A 16,322-nucleotide genomic window follows, 5' to 3' on the forward strand; every position below is an offset into this window, starting at 1 on the left:
CAGCTCTCGAGCCCAGATCCCACTGCTTACTCGGACACGTATCTTCGCGATATCCGTTCTCATTTCGGCTCTTCATACTGTTCGTTCGTCGTCCTTCAATCACCTAAACTCTTCAGACCCTCGCCGTTCCGATCCTCCGGCATCCATCCATTCCATCGTGATTCCATGTCCTTCCATTCATCCCTCTGTCACTTCCCATTAGCTTCGTCGATACTAGCTCTGTATACTGTAACTCCATATATAATAAGCAGACGATCACGATCTCCGTCTCCTCCCGCTCCTCGTCTCGGGTCCCCGTCTCGATCTCCACTGCTCATTTCCTCTCACATACTGTCTTGACCTCTTCTCCTCTATGCTATAGACATACACATGGATAGTACTTATGATATATAATATAGATTCATCTTTCCTGATATTTTCCTCATATACGGACTTCTCTATACTCTCCACTTACCTACCTCATCTGCCTATATACGTATTCTATCCGTCTGTCGTACACAGCTAGCCGTGGTAGCCAGCTGTACGGACGCCGGACCTGGCCGGGATATATACGAACACGTTGAATTTATATCTCCTATACCCCGCAATTCATCCCCCAGTGCTCTCGGCGCTCCAGTCTGCGGTCTTACCCCGTCTACGTGCGCCGTCAACCCCCAAGAAGCTGCTGGCGGGGCCGTGGCCGTCGAGCACGACGGGGTCGAGGGGCGGCGGGCGGAAGGGGCTTCGCGGTGCGGCGCTGGTGCGGCGGCGTGTAGGCGCCCGTGACGCCGGCGAGGGGGTCGGTGTGGGCGTGGGCGAGGTGGCGCGGGCCGGGGGCCGCGTCGTCGGCGGCCATGTCGGCTGAGGAGAAGTGGCGGGTTAGGCTGGACCACATGGTGCTTTGGGGGGCATGCGATGGGGTGGAGGTGCTTCGCAGAGGCCGAGGTGACGATGTAATGATCTGAGAAAGCGTGTGCTGATATAGGCAGCAGAGGTACTGATGTGGGCAGCAGAGGAGTGGGGACGGGCTGCCTGTGAAACGCAGGCAGTCGTCGGCAGCGGGAGGTCAATGTGTCAAGATGGGCTGTTGCCGTTAAGCTGCGTGGTGATCGTGCTGCTGTTGCAATCGAATGTAATCAATGTGTCATGCAGGCAGCTCAGTGGTGGTGGTGGTGATGGTCTTGGATGCGGGGTCTGTGTCTGACGTCTGTGAGTGGACGTAGTGGACGTGGTGGACGTGGTGGACGTGGTAGATGGTGAATACGCGGCAGATGGTGCACAGGTGGTAGATGTAGATGGTGAATGAAGACAGCAGCAGATGAGGACCCAAAGTTGCTCCCTGGTCAGATCGACCAGGAAGGACTCTTGCGGTGAGGAGCATCCCCACCTCGAGTCCGGAGCAGACACGAGGCAAGAAGCCAGACGAGAAGGAACAGCCCTACGCCCTACCGCCCGCCTCCACCGCCACGTCGACGTCAGCCGTGCGACACGTGCAGCCTGACCCAGCCTCACCACCACATCCACCTCACATCACCACTCACCACCACATCATACAGCCACAGATAACGTGTCTTGCTGACAACTGCCTTGCTGTAACTGCTTGCTGCAACGGCCTTGCTGCAACGGCCTTGCTGCAACTACCATCTACTCCTACATACATCCCACCGCCCGTGCGGCCCATCATCTTTTCCGTCCCATCTTCCGTCCTGCATCCCTACTCTGGTATAGCGAATGGATATAGTCAATCATGAGATCCTTGTCCCGTCCCCGCCCTAAACTATCAGCGACAAACAGCAGCAACAAATAACGGCAACGAGCGCTGTCTCCCAGTCGGGTATTCAAACATGTCGGCTCCTTCGCCTGCCTGGTATATAAACACGGCCTCCCCTGACGGCCTCCCCTGACGGCCTCCCCTCACATCGCCTTGCCAACGCTGCCCTGCGTCTGCTGGCTGCCGCTGCTGAGCCTGCGCCGCTGCTCCCCCGGTCGGTACCCCGACGTCGGGCTGTCCATGTCCCGCCCCCCCGACCCCCCTGACGCCCCCACGTCCGGCCCCGGCTCGCTCCACCCCATCGAGCCCACGCCGCTGCTGTACTTGCTCTGCATGCTCTCGCTGCGCATGTGCGCCGCCGACGGCCGACGCAGCGCCCCTGACGCCCCCGACCCCCGCCCGCCCACGCTGCTGCCCTGGCTCGACAGCAGGTCCGGACGCTCGAGGTCAAACGGGTCCGACCGCCACTTGTTGCGCCGCGCCGTAAAGCTGTCGACGCTGCCCCCCGACTCGCGGTACACCGAGTCGTACCGCGACGACCGCGCCACCTGCGTGCTCGGCGGCCGCGTCGTCAGCCCGCCCATCGATGTGCCGCGCGACCGCCGCAGCGCCTCAATGTAGTTCTGGCCTGCCTTGGCCGCGAACCCCGGCGCCGCCACCGCGTTGCTGTCGTCAAACGGGTTCGTCGGCGCCGCCCGCGTTGGTTCCGCCGGCAGCGCGTGCCTGTCCGAGAACGGGTCTGGGTTCTTGTCGACGCCGAGGCCGAGGCCGCTGAGGAAGTGATCCATCGATGCCGTGCTGCCGTGCTTGCGGCTGGCCCGCCGACGCTGCGCCTCGCGCTCGACCTCCCTCTCGTCCATGCCGAGGAGCGTCAAAAAGTCCGGCTGACCGACATTGTTGTTGACCGTTTCGCTCTGCTTCTCGCGCACCGACGCAAACGGGTCAGGGTCCATGGGCCCGTCCCTGCGCGTGCGCCAGTTGAAGAGGGCGTCCATCTTGAGCCTGTCCCACCAGTCACGGGCGCGGTCCTGGCTCGTCACGACGACGGCGGCCGGCGCGCCCCGGCTCGATGCGTTCGACCCGTGACGGCTGTGGCCCGAAAGGTCCGAGTACGCCTGCTGCGACTGCTCCTTGCTGAGCACGGCGCTCGAGCTGCGCCGGTGAGTGCCGAACGAGAAGACGCCGCCGACCTGGCCGCGGAGACGCATGAGGCTGTAGCCGAGCGCCGCCTTGAATTTGGTCGAGCGGGGCGTCGGTCCGACGGATTCCTGGTCGAAAATGTAGGGCCGCTCCTTGCGCATCGACGGCGGCTGCGTCGAGAGCGGTGTCAGTAGCGTGCTGCGCCTCTTCTTCTTGTTCTTGCGCCAGAACCAGAAGAGGAGCGCGCAAATGGTGAGGAAAGCGACGCCGCCGACGACGGCACCGGCAATGATGGCTGCCGACATGCCCGAGGATTCACTGTCGGCGCTGCTTCCTGGCAGCGGGCTCGTGAGCAGAGGCGACTCACTGCCGGTCGTCGTCACGGCGTCTTCGCCGGCTCGGCTCCCTCCGCCGCCAATGGGCACGGGGGCGCTGGTAATGAGCGAGGCGGCGTCGTCTGTCGACGAGGCGCCGCCCAACGGCGCCTCGACCTCGCTCTGGGGCCCGTCTACGTTTCCTGGGTTGGCTTGTGTGGGGGCTGTTTCTTGATCAGTCCGACTGCTCTCTACAGCGGATGGCTGCGTGTCAGAGGTGGAAGGAAATACAGGGGCGAGGGGGGAGGTGGGCGGCGTCAAGACGGGCGCGGCCGGCGGCGACGGCACCAGGACGGACGTTTCTGTCGTGTCGCTGGCCGTCGTGCTGCTCGACTGGGCGCCCGTCTCGCTGCCGGGGGGTGGTGATGATGATGTGGAGAGGGAGGGCAGGCCCGGCCTGGGCTGCTCGTCTGCTAATGGGGGAGGACGGATGGGGGAGGGGGGTGTCAGAGAGGGCACGAGAATGGGACCGCGGCCGTCCTCGGCCAGCGGGGGCGGCCGCTGGGGTGTGGGAGGCACGAGAGGGTTCTGTACTTGTGAGGCGGCAGGAGGAGGTGTGATGACGGTGCGGATGGGTTGTGGGGGTGGTGTAGAGGGAGTGATGACAGGTGAAGGGGAGGCTGTGGTCGTACTGGATGTACTCGTTGGTTCACGGGATTCCTGCGGCGGCGGAGGAGGATCCGCTTGTGTCTGCCGCGGTGGTTCTGCCTGGGGCGGATCACGCTGGGGCGGATCTGGTTGCGGCGAGGACGAGGCTCTCGCGGGCGTGTCATCTTGCGGCGGCGGGTTCTGCTGCTGAGGCGGCGGGTTTGCTGGCGTCGGCGTCTCGCGCGCAGGAGGTGTGGGCGTGGGCTGCCGGGCGGTCGTCGTCGGCGCCTCTCTCGTCGTCTGCTCCTGGCGGCCCTGTTTGGGGATGGCGGTGCAGCGCCTGCCGTTGATGCTCGTGAGAAAAGCCCCGTCCGGGAGGTTTGGACTCGACATGTCGAGGGATGGGTGTATGTCTAGGTTGGATTTTTTGGCGATGCCTGTCGCTCCTGGCAAAGGAATGTGGTCGTCGGTCTCGTCTGCCGTCGATATGTCTCTCGATCCTGTGTCGATGACGCCAATGTACGTCTTTTCTTGTCGTCGGGCCGGAGGTCCAAGGGGAAGGAGAACAAAAAAAGGGCAGACCGGCCGGGTCGAAAGACGGGTGGTCGGTCCAGAAGAAGAAGACGCAAAAACTAAGGAAGCCTATGCGGCCATCTAGTCTGCGGAACAGATCATACAGGCCGTAGACGCTGATGATCTGGACAAAGTTGGGTTGTCGAGAGCAGGGGAAAGGGAGGAGAGAGCACAGCTCTCGAGGTTGTCCTGACGGGTAGTGCCTTTGTTGTATGGAGGTGACGAGTTGGGCGAAGCGGGTGAAGGCTGGCGGCTCAAAGAGGAACGATGCCTGCAGTGATGCCTGCAGTGATGCCTGTCGAAGTAAAATTGCGGTTGATGGGAAGCGAAGTGCTAGTGGTGAAAATTGGCCGAAGGAGAGGGGGCCCGGAAGGAGGATCACGATGGCGTGGAGGAGTGGAGGAGAGGAGGAGGGGGGGTGGGAAGGACGAGAGCGGGAGAAGGGAGATCACGCAGCAGGCTGAGCTGGGTGACCTGGTTGACGTGATGGTCCTGGGCTGTCCTCGTAGTGCTGTGCCATGACTGACGATGTGCTGGTGGACACAGAGGGGCCTGGCCAGGTGTTGATCCCGGCATGGGCATGGGCGGCTGGTTGTTTGATAGATGACAGAGGAGGGGGAGGATTGGTTGGCGAGGCTTCGGCAGGAGCTGGGCTGTGGCTCGAGCGTGTCGGACGGAGAGGCAGGTGCATGGTACCTTGCAGGGCAGGGGCATGAGGGGCATGAGGGCAGGCGCAAGAGGGGCATGAGGGCAGGCGCACTAGGGGCATTAGGGGCATGAGGGGGGGCTTCAGGGGGTCGACTTCTGGGACTTTTAGGGCGTCACTCGAGGAGCCTTGACGTCGGAACTGCAGGGAGCACCCCGTTCTGCGGGCACTGTTCCTTCCAGGCGACACGTTCTCTCGACGCGACACCCCCCCGGTCTGTGACAGACCTGAAGCACTGAAGCCCTGGAGCCCAGCGCCCTCATCCCTGCCACACGACCAATGCGGGACCCATTTATTGCCTCTTTCCAACCTCGACGCGAGCGTGTACCATGTACTGTAGAGACTGGAGGTAGAGGTCGTAGCACCGGATCCAACTTGGACCAAGCCACACCTGTAAGGTACGTGGAGCTATTGACAGCCGACTATTGAATGCCACCCTCCTCTTCTTTTGTCTGCCCCGAGCTACTGTACGACGCATCACGACCTCGACGGCCTGGCTGCCCGCTGACGGCTGCCGCTGACGGCTGCCGCTGACGGTGTACCGAGTGCTAAGGCGTACATGAGCCACCTCGCTTGCTTCTTGACCAAGTCGACACACTCTTGACGCACCTCTCGTGATGAATGCACACACCACTCGGCTCAGTAGATTAAAGCAGGCTTGGTCCACCACACATACGCCCTCTCTGTCTGTCGGTCGTCTTGTCTGCCCAGCTGCCTCGACCCGCGTGCGCCACGCCTGCGCAGGCAACTATCCTCGCTGCGGTGTTAATCTGCCTTGATAATTACGCTGGCGTGCCGTCGTCGACCAACACCAACACCAACGGGCCAAAGAAGCGAGCTGGCGTGCGCTGCCGAGAAACCTACCGCGTCCGAGCAGCGCGGCCTTCCATTTGAAAAAGGAAACCAGCCCGAACTATCAGCTGTCCTGATGCCAAGCAGCCAACGTCCAAGCGGGCGGGTTTCCACCTCGTGATTCTTGTTTTTTTATTTTATTGTCGTCCTTCCTTTTGTTCCTTCTCCCTCGCTTCCATTTTGTGGGCTTCTCTGTCGTCTGGTGTTCGATGGAAAGCACGACGACGTATCATCTTGTTTCTCGCGACACTGGGAAACGCGGCAAGGGGGAAGACGAGGTCGCATCAGAGGTGCTTCACTGCAACGGTCGTGCAACTTTATTCGCTTCTCTTTCTATTTTTTCCCTCTTTCTTTTTTCTGTTCTCTTGCGCTTCCTTGCATCGGAACGAACAATGACGGAGCCCCCCCCCGCTGCTCGTGCTCAGCGTGCTTCCTTGCGTACTGACATCGTAATGTACAGTAAGGTACCCAAGGTAGTAAGAAAACCCACTCGGGGAACCTAGAATAACAATACTACGACCCAGGCAGGGGGTCATGTCCCCGCCCCGAGGGGGACCTGCTCTGACCTCTTTCGCTCTCGCTCTCCCAACACGGGCGGATCAGGCCAGACAGAATCGGTCATAAGGTTCTCCGGCATGGGACCCCGCTGTGGTCTACGATTTACAGCCAGCGGGTACTAGATGATGTTTTGCCGTTTCACCCGCTTCACGGGCCAGGTGAGAAACGCATGATGCCGGGGCTTCTGCGTTGCATGTCGAGCGGGTTCGACTCGATCATGGTGTTTTCTAGACCAAAGACAAAAAAGCAACGGATGGGGGGCAATGGTCATGAGCGACGACACATGGCCACGTCGACAGACACTAGTCGTCTTGTCGTCCCGTCCATATGGGATGGCAGATTGTCCACGGTGCATACTAGAAAAGGGACGCGCCAGAGGCGAGAGAGATCGACGAGGAGCCGCGCGCGCGGGCTAGAGGGTAGCGAGGAGGACAGCCACGCGACTGGCGAGACACGACCCAAAACAAGGCCCAGCCCGAACAACGCCGTGGCAAGCTCGCGGCTGTCTCGACGGCAGGGAAAGGTGGTCGACGGTCGACGCCAGAGACACACGCTCGCGTGCGGACGGTGTGGAAGATGCGGTGGGTCAGGGTTCAGGGGAGCAGAAGGCGAGTTTGGATCAGTCAGATAGGAAAGCAAAGAAAGCACCGGCCCTGAATACTGCGTGTACTTTACATGTACACAGTAGGTGCTCAGGGCCCGGAGCAGTAATCACTAGCCAGGAACAGGACCAATCAGTCCCCGTTGATATCTGACAGGGCTCTCGAATGGCGGCACCGGCCCGTGCGACGCCGCTCCCCGCAGTAAGGTGGCCTTGGCCCAATCAGGTCGACACATCACCGATACCGTACCATGTACCTCGAGGCAGCAGGTGGACGCTGGGCAGGTCCCAGGCTCGACCCCTCACTCTTTCCCTGCTTCCTGAATCCCGCCCACTCGTCACTGGTCCGGGCGGGTCACGTCTGGACCGGCGGTTGCTTCCTGCCTGATTTGACCTCACGTCACTCGAATCGACCCCTCAAACCGAAGGTGAAGGTGCACACGACGCTGCACTTGCCTTTCCATCCACGTCAGGTCACTCTCCGTACTTGAGTACAATCGTCGCGTCGTCTGAGAATCCCCTCATCCCAGACGGTTTCCCCAACAGGCCACTCCTCTGCCCGAGCCACGGATATCGGGATTTACAGAGCAAATCAATGCCAGTGGACTGTGCGCTGAATACCTGAATCGAAACCCTCTCGCGGCTCACCGCCACCTCCAGCCGTTCATACACACACTCTCTCTCTGTGTGTCTCTCTCTCTCTTTACGTCACTCGCTCGAGCTCCCTACCTACCACCGACCCAGGTCTCTGCTCACCCAAATTCCACGGCCCAGGTACACTGCGTCGCCTTTGCCTCGCCATCGTACCAGCGTCCCATCGTGAGACGCCTCCCCGGCCCACCCGCCAACTGATTGCCGGTCACCAGCAGCAGCAGCAGCATCTCATTTCCAGATACCCAGACAGGTCAACCCAGCTTTGCCTTGGCTGTCTTGGCCAGCCTTTTGGATCACCACACAGCACACACCTACCACCACCACCATTGGCATCAGAGCCTCGCCCTCAACCGCCCCCCCCCCCCCTTTCCATCGATCGACGGGTATCGTCATCTCCCCTCCCATCTCCACCAAAGCCTAACAACAACCTCACAACCAAAAGCCTCGCTGCGCACAGGCTTTCACCGGCTTGTCCACCTCGCTTCCACCGAGCATCACACAACCTTACTTTTCGGCTCATCAGCTCGCCCACCGCCATCTCAGGTGGCTATAGCCGTGGGCTGCTGTTGGTTGATAGCTCGAGGCGTGGAGGCAAGCGAGATCCCCTGATCCCCTGATCCCCTGAGCCGTTCTGCGACCGCCATTGTCCAACTACCCAGTCATCATCACAACGACGCGGCAGCGCAGAGCATCCGCTAAACTGACCCCGTCATGTTCGGCTCCTTTCCCGCCATTGGTACGTTAGTTGCGTCTGTCTCTTCAGTCTCTGTTTCCTATGCTCTGCTTTTGAGTCTCTGCTTCCTATGCTCTGCTTTCGACTCTGCTTCCTATGCTCTGCTTTCGACTCTGCTTTCAAGTCTGCTTTCAAGTCTGCAATCAAGTCTGCAAAGTTCAGTTTGGGTATAAGCCTGCGAATTTGGCTCTACCTCTCTGCCTCTCTTTTCCCGTCTTTACTACCACGCCCCTCCCCCCTGGCCTCCCTCCTCCATCCCTGTACGCATCGACCCTAGCGAAACGCTTCATCTTGATTCCCAAAGCACTGCCATGCACTCTCGCCTTCCCACGCTTGATTGCCTGTATTCTGAAAGGGCGCACATTTCCTCATACCGCGTTCTGTGCTTCCCGTGCTTGATCTGCTCCCCTGGTCCATCCTCCATGCCGGCATGTCAGCCTTCCGGCCTTGTGTCTGATGCCCTTCCGCATTCCCTGTCCCCATTCTCCTGTACAGTGCCTGGGCCCTGCCTGTATGTGTCTGTCAGTCGACCATGACTATACCCATGGCGGGCCACCATGACACGAGTCTCTGCACCGGCATCCATCACGTTGCCGTCATCAAACTTACACCAGTATAGCTAGCCTACCACGGTACGCCAAAATCGATCCCAAGGACATCCCTCCACCGACCCCCGTCGCCCTACCTCACAGCCAGCCTCAGCTGCAATCACCACCCTCGCCACCTGCATCCTCCGCCCAGCCTCTGGTCCACCTCATCCAGACCGTCTATCGCCCCGGCCAGGTCGCGCCCTCCATCTTCGAGGCCCTCGGTGTTCATGTCATCCCCGACACGACTGTCGCTGACTTGCTGCCCGACCCGGCCTATGTCCCCGACTTTGCCACCTGGGATGCCCTGTCAGCCGACGAGGCCCGGCAACGTAACGATGAGACCAAGCGTCCTCTAAACACCGGCGTTCAGTCTCCAGGCTGTCAGACCTATCAAGATCGCAAGCGCGAGCTGTCCATCTCCAACCAGGATGCCTATCGCGTCGTGAGACGCCTGCCGCCGCTCAAGGGACAGCAGCAGGCTCGGCTGGGAAACGCCTACGAGTTCTACCGCTGCTTGGAGGCATTCACAACATTCTGGGATGACACCTCAAAGCCTACCCCTCCCGCTCACGACGCTGTTACTGCTGCTACTGCAGATGACTCATCGGCGAGTACGGATGTGTCCACACAAGGAGAACCGTCGGAAGAGCCGGTGCGTGCTGTCCGGACGGCGGCCGGCACCTCGATGCCTGGAGACTATCGCCAGAATCTTGTGAATGCCTTTCTCAAGCTCGTCGCCTACGACTTTGGCTGCAATGCCTCGGCGTCGCGCGCCGAGCCCCGTCTTCACCTGATCGCACCCTCCGTCACGCCTTCCACCAAGACCGCGAGCGACTCAGGAGACCCGCACCAACGTAGCTCGTACTTTGCTTCGGGTTGCACTTTTATCTTCCGCAGTCCACGCACCCGTGATGCCGCTCGACAGGGCCTTGTTGACGGACCTCTTGGTGCCGTTTCAGCCCGTGCGTCCACAAACTTTGATACGGAAGCTGACCACACCATCGACTTTGCCCGTGAGATTGTCGCTGCGCTCATCACAGCCCAGCACCGCGCGCGCGAGGGCAAGACGGAACGCCGACCCGGCGATGGACAGTGGTGGACGACCGAACGGCGCTGGGGTGGCGGTCAAGGCGGGCCCATCGGTCGGGAAGTCGATCGAGACGTTGTTTCCGGCGACAAGGACGCCGCACCAAGCAACGAAAGGAAAGCCGAGCAGGCGACGGCCGCGCTCGGGTCATCCTCGTCGGGCGCCAGACCGGGCGCGGCGCCGGGCATGCCTGTCAGCAAACGGCCGCGGAAGCAGATGAGCATCTATGACAACTACCGCATGGTGCGTCCGCCTTCGGCGTCGTGGGACCAGAAGACACGGTATGAGGCCATTGGAAAGGCCAGGGGCGCGGGCTATGATGACATTTTCGTCGTGAGCTCGCTGTTCCACCACGTCAGCATCTTGCGGGTGAGGGTGCCGGACCGGCTGCTCGAGGTACTAGGGGGTGCGCCCGACGAGTATGTTGATGGCAAACGCAGCTGGGGCGGGCTGGAGGTGCGGAGGAGCCGATGGTTTGATCTTTTCCTCGTCGACCAGAGGATTGAAGCCATGGAGCTTGTCTGGGGCGTCATGGCGTGGATGATGAGGGCGCCCGAGCCGGAGCGCGGCTCCAAGGAGGAGGACGTCAAGATGGCGGGCACCTGACTCGCAGGGTCGAGAGGCTGCCACTTTCCGGTCCCGAGCTCATGGCTGGGCTGGGTGGAGGGTCGAGGCAGCGGCAAGGGAGGGTGAGTATGGGCGGCATTTTCGCATAGCATGCCTTTTGTCTTCTCGTGCGGCAGGTCGTAGATCTCTTTCGTCAAGGTGGCCTACGGGTACGTCTTGTGTCTCAGCCAGCGTTGCGTAGAGTCGCAGTGCTTCAATCTACCGACAAAGAGTCGTTTCACGGTCGTGGTCTCTGGTGTGTTTTGGTGTTTGTTTCGGTGCGTTGCTTGTTTTGGCGATCTAGAGGAATCCATTAGGCGTACAGCCTGTGTTACGGCGCAGTCGCGTCACACGTCCGCGTGGTGTCTGAGGACTCTACAAATCCTTTGGCCTTGGTTCCGAGTGTACATATAGCGTGTTCTCGAGACCAACCTAAGCTGGCATCTGGCCACGGACGTGGCTCATCGTAGACTTGTTCAGCTCGCTGTTCTGCTACTTGAAGTACTGCGGCAGGGTATACCTTGGGAGAAGCATCATCGAATTCGTATAGACGGCGCAGACATTGTTTGTAGGAGGGTTTCACGATTTGCTTTCGGTCACACGAACACACGTATTCGCAGGAGGACGGTTTAAAAAAAAGATATGTAGGTTACGGAAGAAGTGGCTGAGTTGAAGTTTGCCAATATCTGCATTATTTTACAACTCCATAAGTATAGGCTTCACCGAAACTGTGGTACCACCTTAACATGAAAAGAACTCACGCATAAATGTGCTGATTCGGTCGATCTAGGTCATTCTTCAAACCCGAAATCGATGTCAGGTACAGAAAAGCGCCCCTTCAGCGGCATACCGCCTCTATCAGGTTGAGCTTGGTACCTTTTCCCATCTTGCTCAGCACCTCTAGAGCCCTACCTCAACCTAGCGTAATCCACCTGGATCTTCACTATACACCCCGGTACGCCTGATGTTATTAAATGTCCTGCAGTACTGTGGCTCATTATGAATGTACTGTGGGCTAGGTCCACGATTTGGTTGGCTGTCAAGCTCATTTTTGCCACGTTAGCTGTGCCTTGTAGTACGTAGCTTTTGCATCTGAGATCAATTTCGGGTTCAAAGGATACCGGTCAATGGTCTGATGACATCTTCCAGTCATGCCGTCGATCTGACGTGGTTGGGAAGTAGTCACGAGTTGGCAGCGTCGGTGTCCATGCCTTGCATCTGATCGGAGGACTGGCCTCGACGAAGCAGCGCATGCTCCTTGTGCGTGTAGTCTTTCCATGCGGTGCTTTGTGGCCGTTGGCTCGTCTCTGTTGTGGACTGGGACAGTGGGTTGAAGTTATTGACAAGTAGCAGGGCGGACAATTCGTCATGCTGGAAGAAAGCTGGAAATATCCTCAGTTACATCATGTTGACGGTGCTGTAGGCAGACTACCCCTTCGTTCTGATCCCCTGCTGTCGTGACTATCAGATGTGGCGTCGAAGGAAACAGGAGACGTTCCAAGATGTTCGTCGTAACGTCCGATGCTACCGCGAGATTCACTTTCACCATATCTAGCCACTACGTTTGCAAGTCGAAAGGTTGCTGCTCGACTGATGCTAGCCACAGATTGATGCTAAGTATGCAAACCCTCTACACTGATACCCTGCGTCTACGACGGCCAAATCTAGGCACTCTACAGAGCTGAACAGTATCGCCTGGTCCGTTTGTCAGACCTCAGAACGAAAGTGCTTGCGTCCTTCCTTTCTGTCCTGCGCAACCACGGGCATCAACAACAGCCAAAGGCTGGCAACTCAGGGGGCAGAACGGAACGTCCAGTCTCGAGACGTTAACGCACTCCGGCGTCCTCGTGAACGCACCGACATCCGTGACCGCACCTGGATCATCCCCAGTTGCTCGGCGGCCTCATTCATCTGCCGTATCACATCGGACGGCTTCCCCGAGTCAACCTCATCTGCGCCCGAACACAACATCACAGTGACCTACGGTACACACAGGCCAAACGAGGCAGGACCTGCGTCCCAGCCCTACGGTCACAGACAGCGGACACTAAACCATCGAGATGGTGTGAGCGACCCCGGGTCAGCATGCACCACCGAGGCTTAGCATAGCACAGCACGCACACAAACAGCAAGCCAGAGAGACACCCGCGACCGATGAGGTACATCGCAAGACGCCACCCATGTCACAGCATTCACGGACGGCAGCACGCGGGGGCAGTGTAGCATCGTCACGATAGATCAATCTGTCCGAATCGGGACCGGCTTGTCCGTGCTTGTTGTACAGGAAGCCACAGTTGGGCGGGATGCCTCTCAACGTGGCATGTTTATGTGATCGTGAGGGTGTGGCAGATCCGGGCCCCTCGTCTTCCGGCGCCTGGCTGTGTGGTCTTCAACCGCGACGGGGGAGGAAACATGTGTGTGGTCCCAGCAGACCGGAGACGAGCCGAGTTTGGGCTCAATCTGGAGTCCAAGCTCCGATGACTGTATGTGAGATGGGATGCAGCCATGGGTACGGAATCTGTTCTGAGCTGCTGCTTGCATCATTTCCAGCCCCCCCAAAGTATCGATAGGAAGCAACATCAATTGAATGATGCAACAGCACTGCAGGCCGGCAACTCCTTGATTGGCCACGTGGCAAGTGGTGCTCATGGTCACGGGAACGGACAAGGCAATAGTGCTGCTGCGGCTGCCACGAGCGAGACCACGACCAACATGTGCCTGGGGATCAGGCTCCGTCTCCTCCTGCGACTTTTGACTATCGACCGATGCGCGCCCCGTCCCCAGAAGCACGTGTGTGGTCGCGATAGAGCCGGGAGCGTCGCAGGGATGGTGCCGTTGTGGTCGCCTGCCTATTGGACCGTGGAGGGCAAAGCTCCTACTTCGCGAGCTGCATGCCCTGGTCGTTCAGGCGCGCCACGAGGATCGGCGTGACCGGAACCTTTCCCAGTCGAGCATGGGGAAAAGAGCCGAGCCCCCCTGGAGGTGCATGTCGGTGCACATTTTGTCCATGATTGCAGTGATGGCCGACGTGATATCGATGCAGTGTGTTTCGGGTGCGCCAATGGACGTGGCCCAGAAAAGAAAGCAGCTCGATGTTTTTGGCGACTTTGGGTGACTTTGGGTCGATAAGGCAGCCGCATGTCTCGTCTCATCTGCGCCTGCATGAGATGAGGCGAGGACAGCAGAGGGGAGACTCGGCTGGTGGTGCTGAGGAGCACCAACGGCGATGCGCTGCCTGCCTCTGCCATGTGCAACGCCTTGCCCTGCCCCTGACCTAAGGGGAGTCACAGGCTCGCCACGATCGTGGTTCGGCCCGTTGAATGGAGCACGACACGAGCAACGACGAGAAATGTCCGGCAGTCGTTGTGGAATGATCGATGCCGTGGGTCGTCCAGAAGGCCAGGGTGTTGGGCACATGAGAAAAACGTGTATGCGATGGTTCTGGACCCTGAACTTGGCCACATTGGTGATGTTCCCCGCGAAACGGCGTCGAGGGCGGGTCTCGAGATCACAAGAGTACCATGTAGAGAGGCCCCTTGGGACAGAAGCGAGGAAAGGCGATGGATTTTCGGCATGCCCCACGAAGCTAGGCGTTAGGCAGAGGGGTTGAAGAAGTAGGGAGTGGACAGAGAGCGTGCCGAGTCGCCTAGTCGTGTCGTACGAGGGGGCGAGAAGCTTTTGCCCTAGATGCTGACGTGCGCTGAGCAAGAGCAAGACTGGACGATTTTCGAAGCGCAGTTTTCGACTCGGAATGCTTTCAGGGTCCGTCTCGAGATGCGAACCCCCCCTTGGGTGCGGCTGAGGATCAGGCGCCGGACCCTGGTTTGTTGATGTTGCAGGGCGTTGCCGACCTGGCAGAGCTTGCAGGTTGTGCAGGCATGGCAGACATTGCAGGACTCGAGCAGCTGAGCCTTCCAGCGAGTGAGGACTGCGAGACCGTCATCGAACTCGTCAGTGATGATGATCGCGCACGCTCAAACGACATTGGCAATGACATTGGCCAAGGCATGGCAGGCCATTGGAGAAGCAACATGGACCAAGGCCTTGTTGGTAAAGTGGGCGGTGTCTTTGCTAGGCGGCTGTCAATTGCCGAAAAGGGTCTGGGACGATGCCTGGAAAGCTGAAGTCAAGAGGTGCGGCGAGTCGAGAGGGAAAGATGCGCACCTCTGCCAGGGACCAAGGTGGGCAGGCAGGCAGACCCCACTGCACTCTCAGTGTGTAAGGTACCTACCTACATATACAGCACACGGGGCGGGGCAGTCAGCATGCTCTGCGCCTGCCAGAGTCAGCAAACTGCCCGCTGACACGCCTGCCTTCGTAATCTACCTACCTTACCTTAGGTAGGTACCTTACCTTAGGTCGGTAGGTAAGTACCTTAGCTTGCTCAGGTAGGTACTCGGCCTCGGCGTCGTCAAGAGTGTCCCCAAGATTAGCCCAAGATTACCTACGCATCCTTGTTAGTGCCCAATGACACGGTACATCTGATCCCATCTAAAAGGACCCAGGACCCGAGACCCAAGACCCAAGACCAAGGTGCCCCACACCCGGCAAGTCCGCCCGAGCCGTCAAGCGCACGATGGGCAGGGCAGTGGCAGTGGCAGCTCCAGCGGCAGCAGCGAGGCAGCGAAAGAGGCAGTGATGTGTGGCATCCCACTCTGTGGAAGCTGAAGTTGCGTGAGTAATAAGGGAAGGTAGCCATGGCAAGGTCGCTGGTCGCTGCCAGACAAAAAGCCAAGCCAAGCAGCAGCTCCTGGCCTTTTTGGGGGGCATGGAAAATTGTCCCGAGGCAGGAATAAGGTACCAGCAACTTCCACTGTCGTCTCCGTGTCGGTCCTGCTCCTTCTCTCACATTCGCTTCATCGGCCCTCCTCTGCTCGTGCTGGGCGGCCCTCTGCCCTCTGACTCTCTCCGACCGACCCTCTCTCTGCCCCTCGCACACACCCAGAAAACCTTCCCCCCTCCCCTCATTTTCCTCCTTTCTATATCCCTACCTACCAACCTAAACTACCGCATCGCACCGCACCGCACCGCACCGCACTACACCGCTCGTCCTCGTCCTGCCGTAACGACTACCGACGCGGTTCTGGACTTCTGCGGCTCCCGCTTCGCTCGACACACCTCTCGCATCGCTAGCCTCCTCCTCCCCCCCGCGCGTCGCTCACCTCGCCTTTGAACCCTTCCACCCCCACCCCCCCTGGTCTGGTCTGGTCCCTCCTCCACTCCTCCTAGCACCCGGAGCATCACGATACAATCTTCAATAGCCCTGTTCTCGAACACCCCTCCCCTCGCTCGGCTCCTGCTGAACAAGGGACTCGCTTGCCTCTGCTAAACGGTCCGCTCCACACCATCGCGACCTGCACCTCATAGACGTCTAGACGCCTTGTCTCTCGTCTCTAGCCTGGGCCTCCCCTTCGTCGTCTATAAAGCTACGCGCCATCCCAACCTATCCGTGTCAATCGAGGACCGATCTCACTTTTGACCTCGTCACCCCTCTCCTCGAGTCGCCTTGA

At 59.5% G+C, this 16,322-nt stretch overlaps 5 protein-coding genes across 5 annotated transcripts in view; 2 read left to right on the forward strand and 3 right to left on the reverse strand.

The window, feature by feature from the left end:
* VDAG_09462 (oxidation resistance protein) overlaps positions 1 to 1,220 on the reverse strand; it is a gene marked incomplete at its 3' end in the record, with an annotated part of 1,783 nt that extends 563 nt beyond the window's left edge. Inside the window, exons 1-3 of the mRNA XM_009658423.1 lie at positions 652 to 1,220; positions 498 to 535; positions 332 to 355 (exon numbers count right to left, since the gene is read on the reverse strand). Of these exons, the coding sequence (XP_009656718.1) occupies positions 332 to 355; positions 498 to 535; positions 652 to 874 (285 nt within the window). The 5' untranslated portion in view covers positions 875 to 1,220. The remainder of the gene's footprint in view (positions 1 to 331; positions 356 to 497; positions 536 to 651) is intronic.
* A 673-nt stretch (positions 1,221 to 1,893) lies between these two features.
* VDAG_09463 (uncharacterized protein) lies at positions 1,894 to 4,245 on the reverse strand (the record flags this gene model as incomplete). Its single annotated transcript, XM_009658424.1, has 1 exon — positions 1,894 to 4,245. One exon carries the CDS (start codon positions 4,243 to 4,245, stop codon positions 1,894 to 1,896), a length of 2,352 nt encoding a protein of 783 aa, XP_009656719.1.
* A 628-nt stretch (positions 4,246 to 4,873) lies between these two features.
* Positions 4,874 to 5,203, reverse strand: VDAG_09464 (uncharacterized protein; the record flags this gene model as incomplete). The annotated part of the gene is made up of 1 exon (XM_009658425.1): positions 4,874 to 5,203. One exon carries the CDS (start codon positions 5,201 to 5,203, stop codon positions 4,874 to 4,876), a length of 330 nt encoding a protein of 109 aa, XP_009656720.1.
* Positions 5,204 to 8,985: 3,782 nt separating this feature from the next.
* VDAG_09465 (uncharacterized protein) lies at positions 8,986 to 10,812 on the forward strand (the record flags this gene model as incomplete). Its single annotated transcript, XM_009658426.1, has 2 exons — positions 8,986 to 9,040; positions 9,149 to 10,812. The coding sequence occupies 2 exons, from the start codon at positions 8,986 to 8,988 to the stop codon at positions 10,810 to 10,812; spliced, it is 1,719 nt and encodes a 572-aa protein (XP_009656721.1).
* A 1,502-nt stretch (positions 10,813 to 12,314) lies between these two features.
* VDAG_09466 (uncharacterized protein) lies at positions 12,315 to 14,936 on the forward strand (the record flags this gene model as incomplete). The annotated part of the gene is made up of 7 exons (XM_009658427.1): positions 12,315 to 12,429; positions 12,789 to 12,891; positions 13,097 to 13,295; positions 13,420 to 13,602; positions 13,721 to 13,854; positions 14,103 to 14,335; positions 14,551 to 14,936. 7 exons carry the CDS (start codon positions 12,315 to 12,317, stop codon positions 14,934 to 14,936), a joined length of 1,353 nt encoding a protein of 450 aa, XP_009656722.1.
* Between the last annotated feature and the right edge of the window lie 1,386 nt (positions 14,937 to 16,322).

Source organism: Verticillium dahliae, genomic scaffold (assembly GCF_000150675.1).
Source record: "Verticillium dahliae VdLs.17 supercont1.26 genomic scaffold, whole genome shotgun sequence".
Lineage (NCBI taxonomy): Eukaryota > Fungi > Ascomycota > Sordariomycetes > Glomerellales > Plectosphaerellaceae > Verticillium > Verticillium dahliae.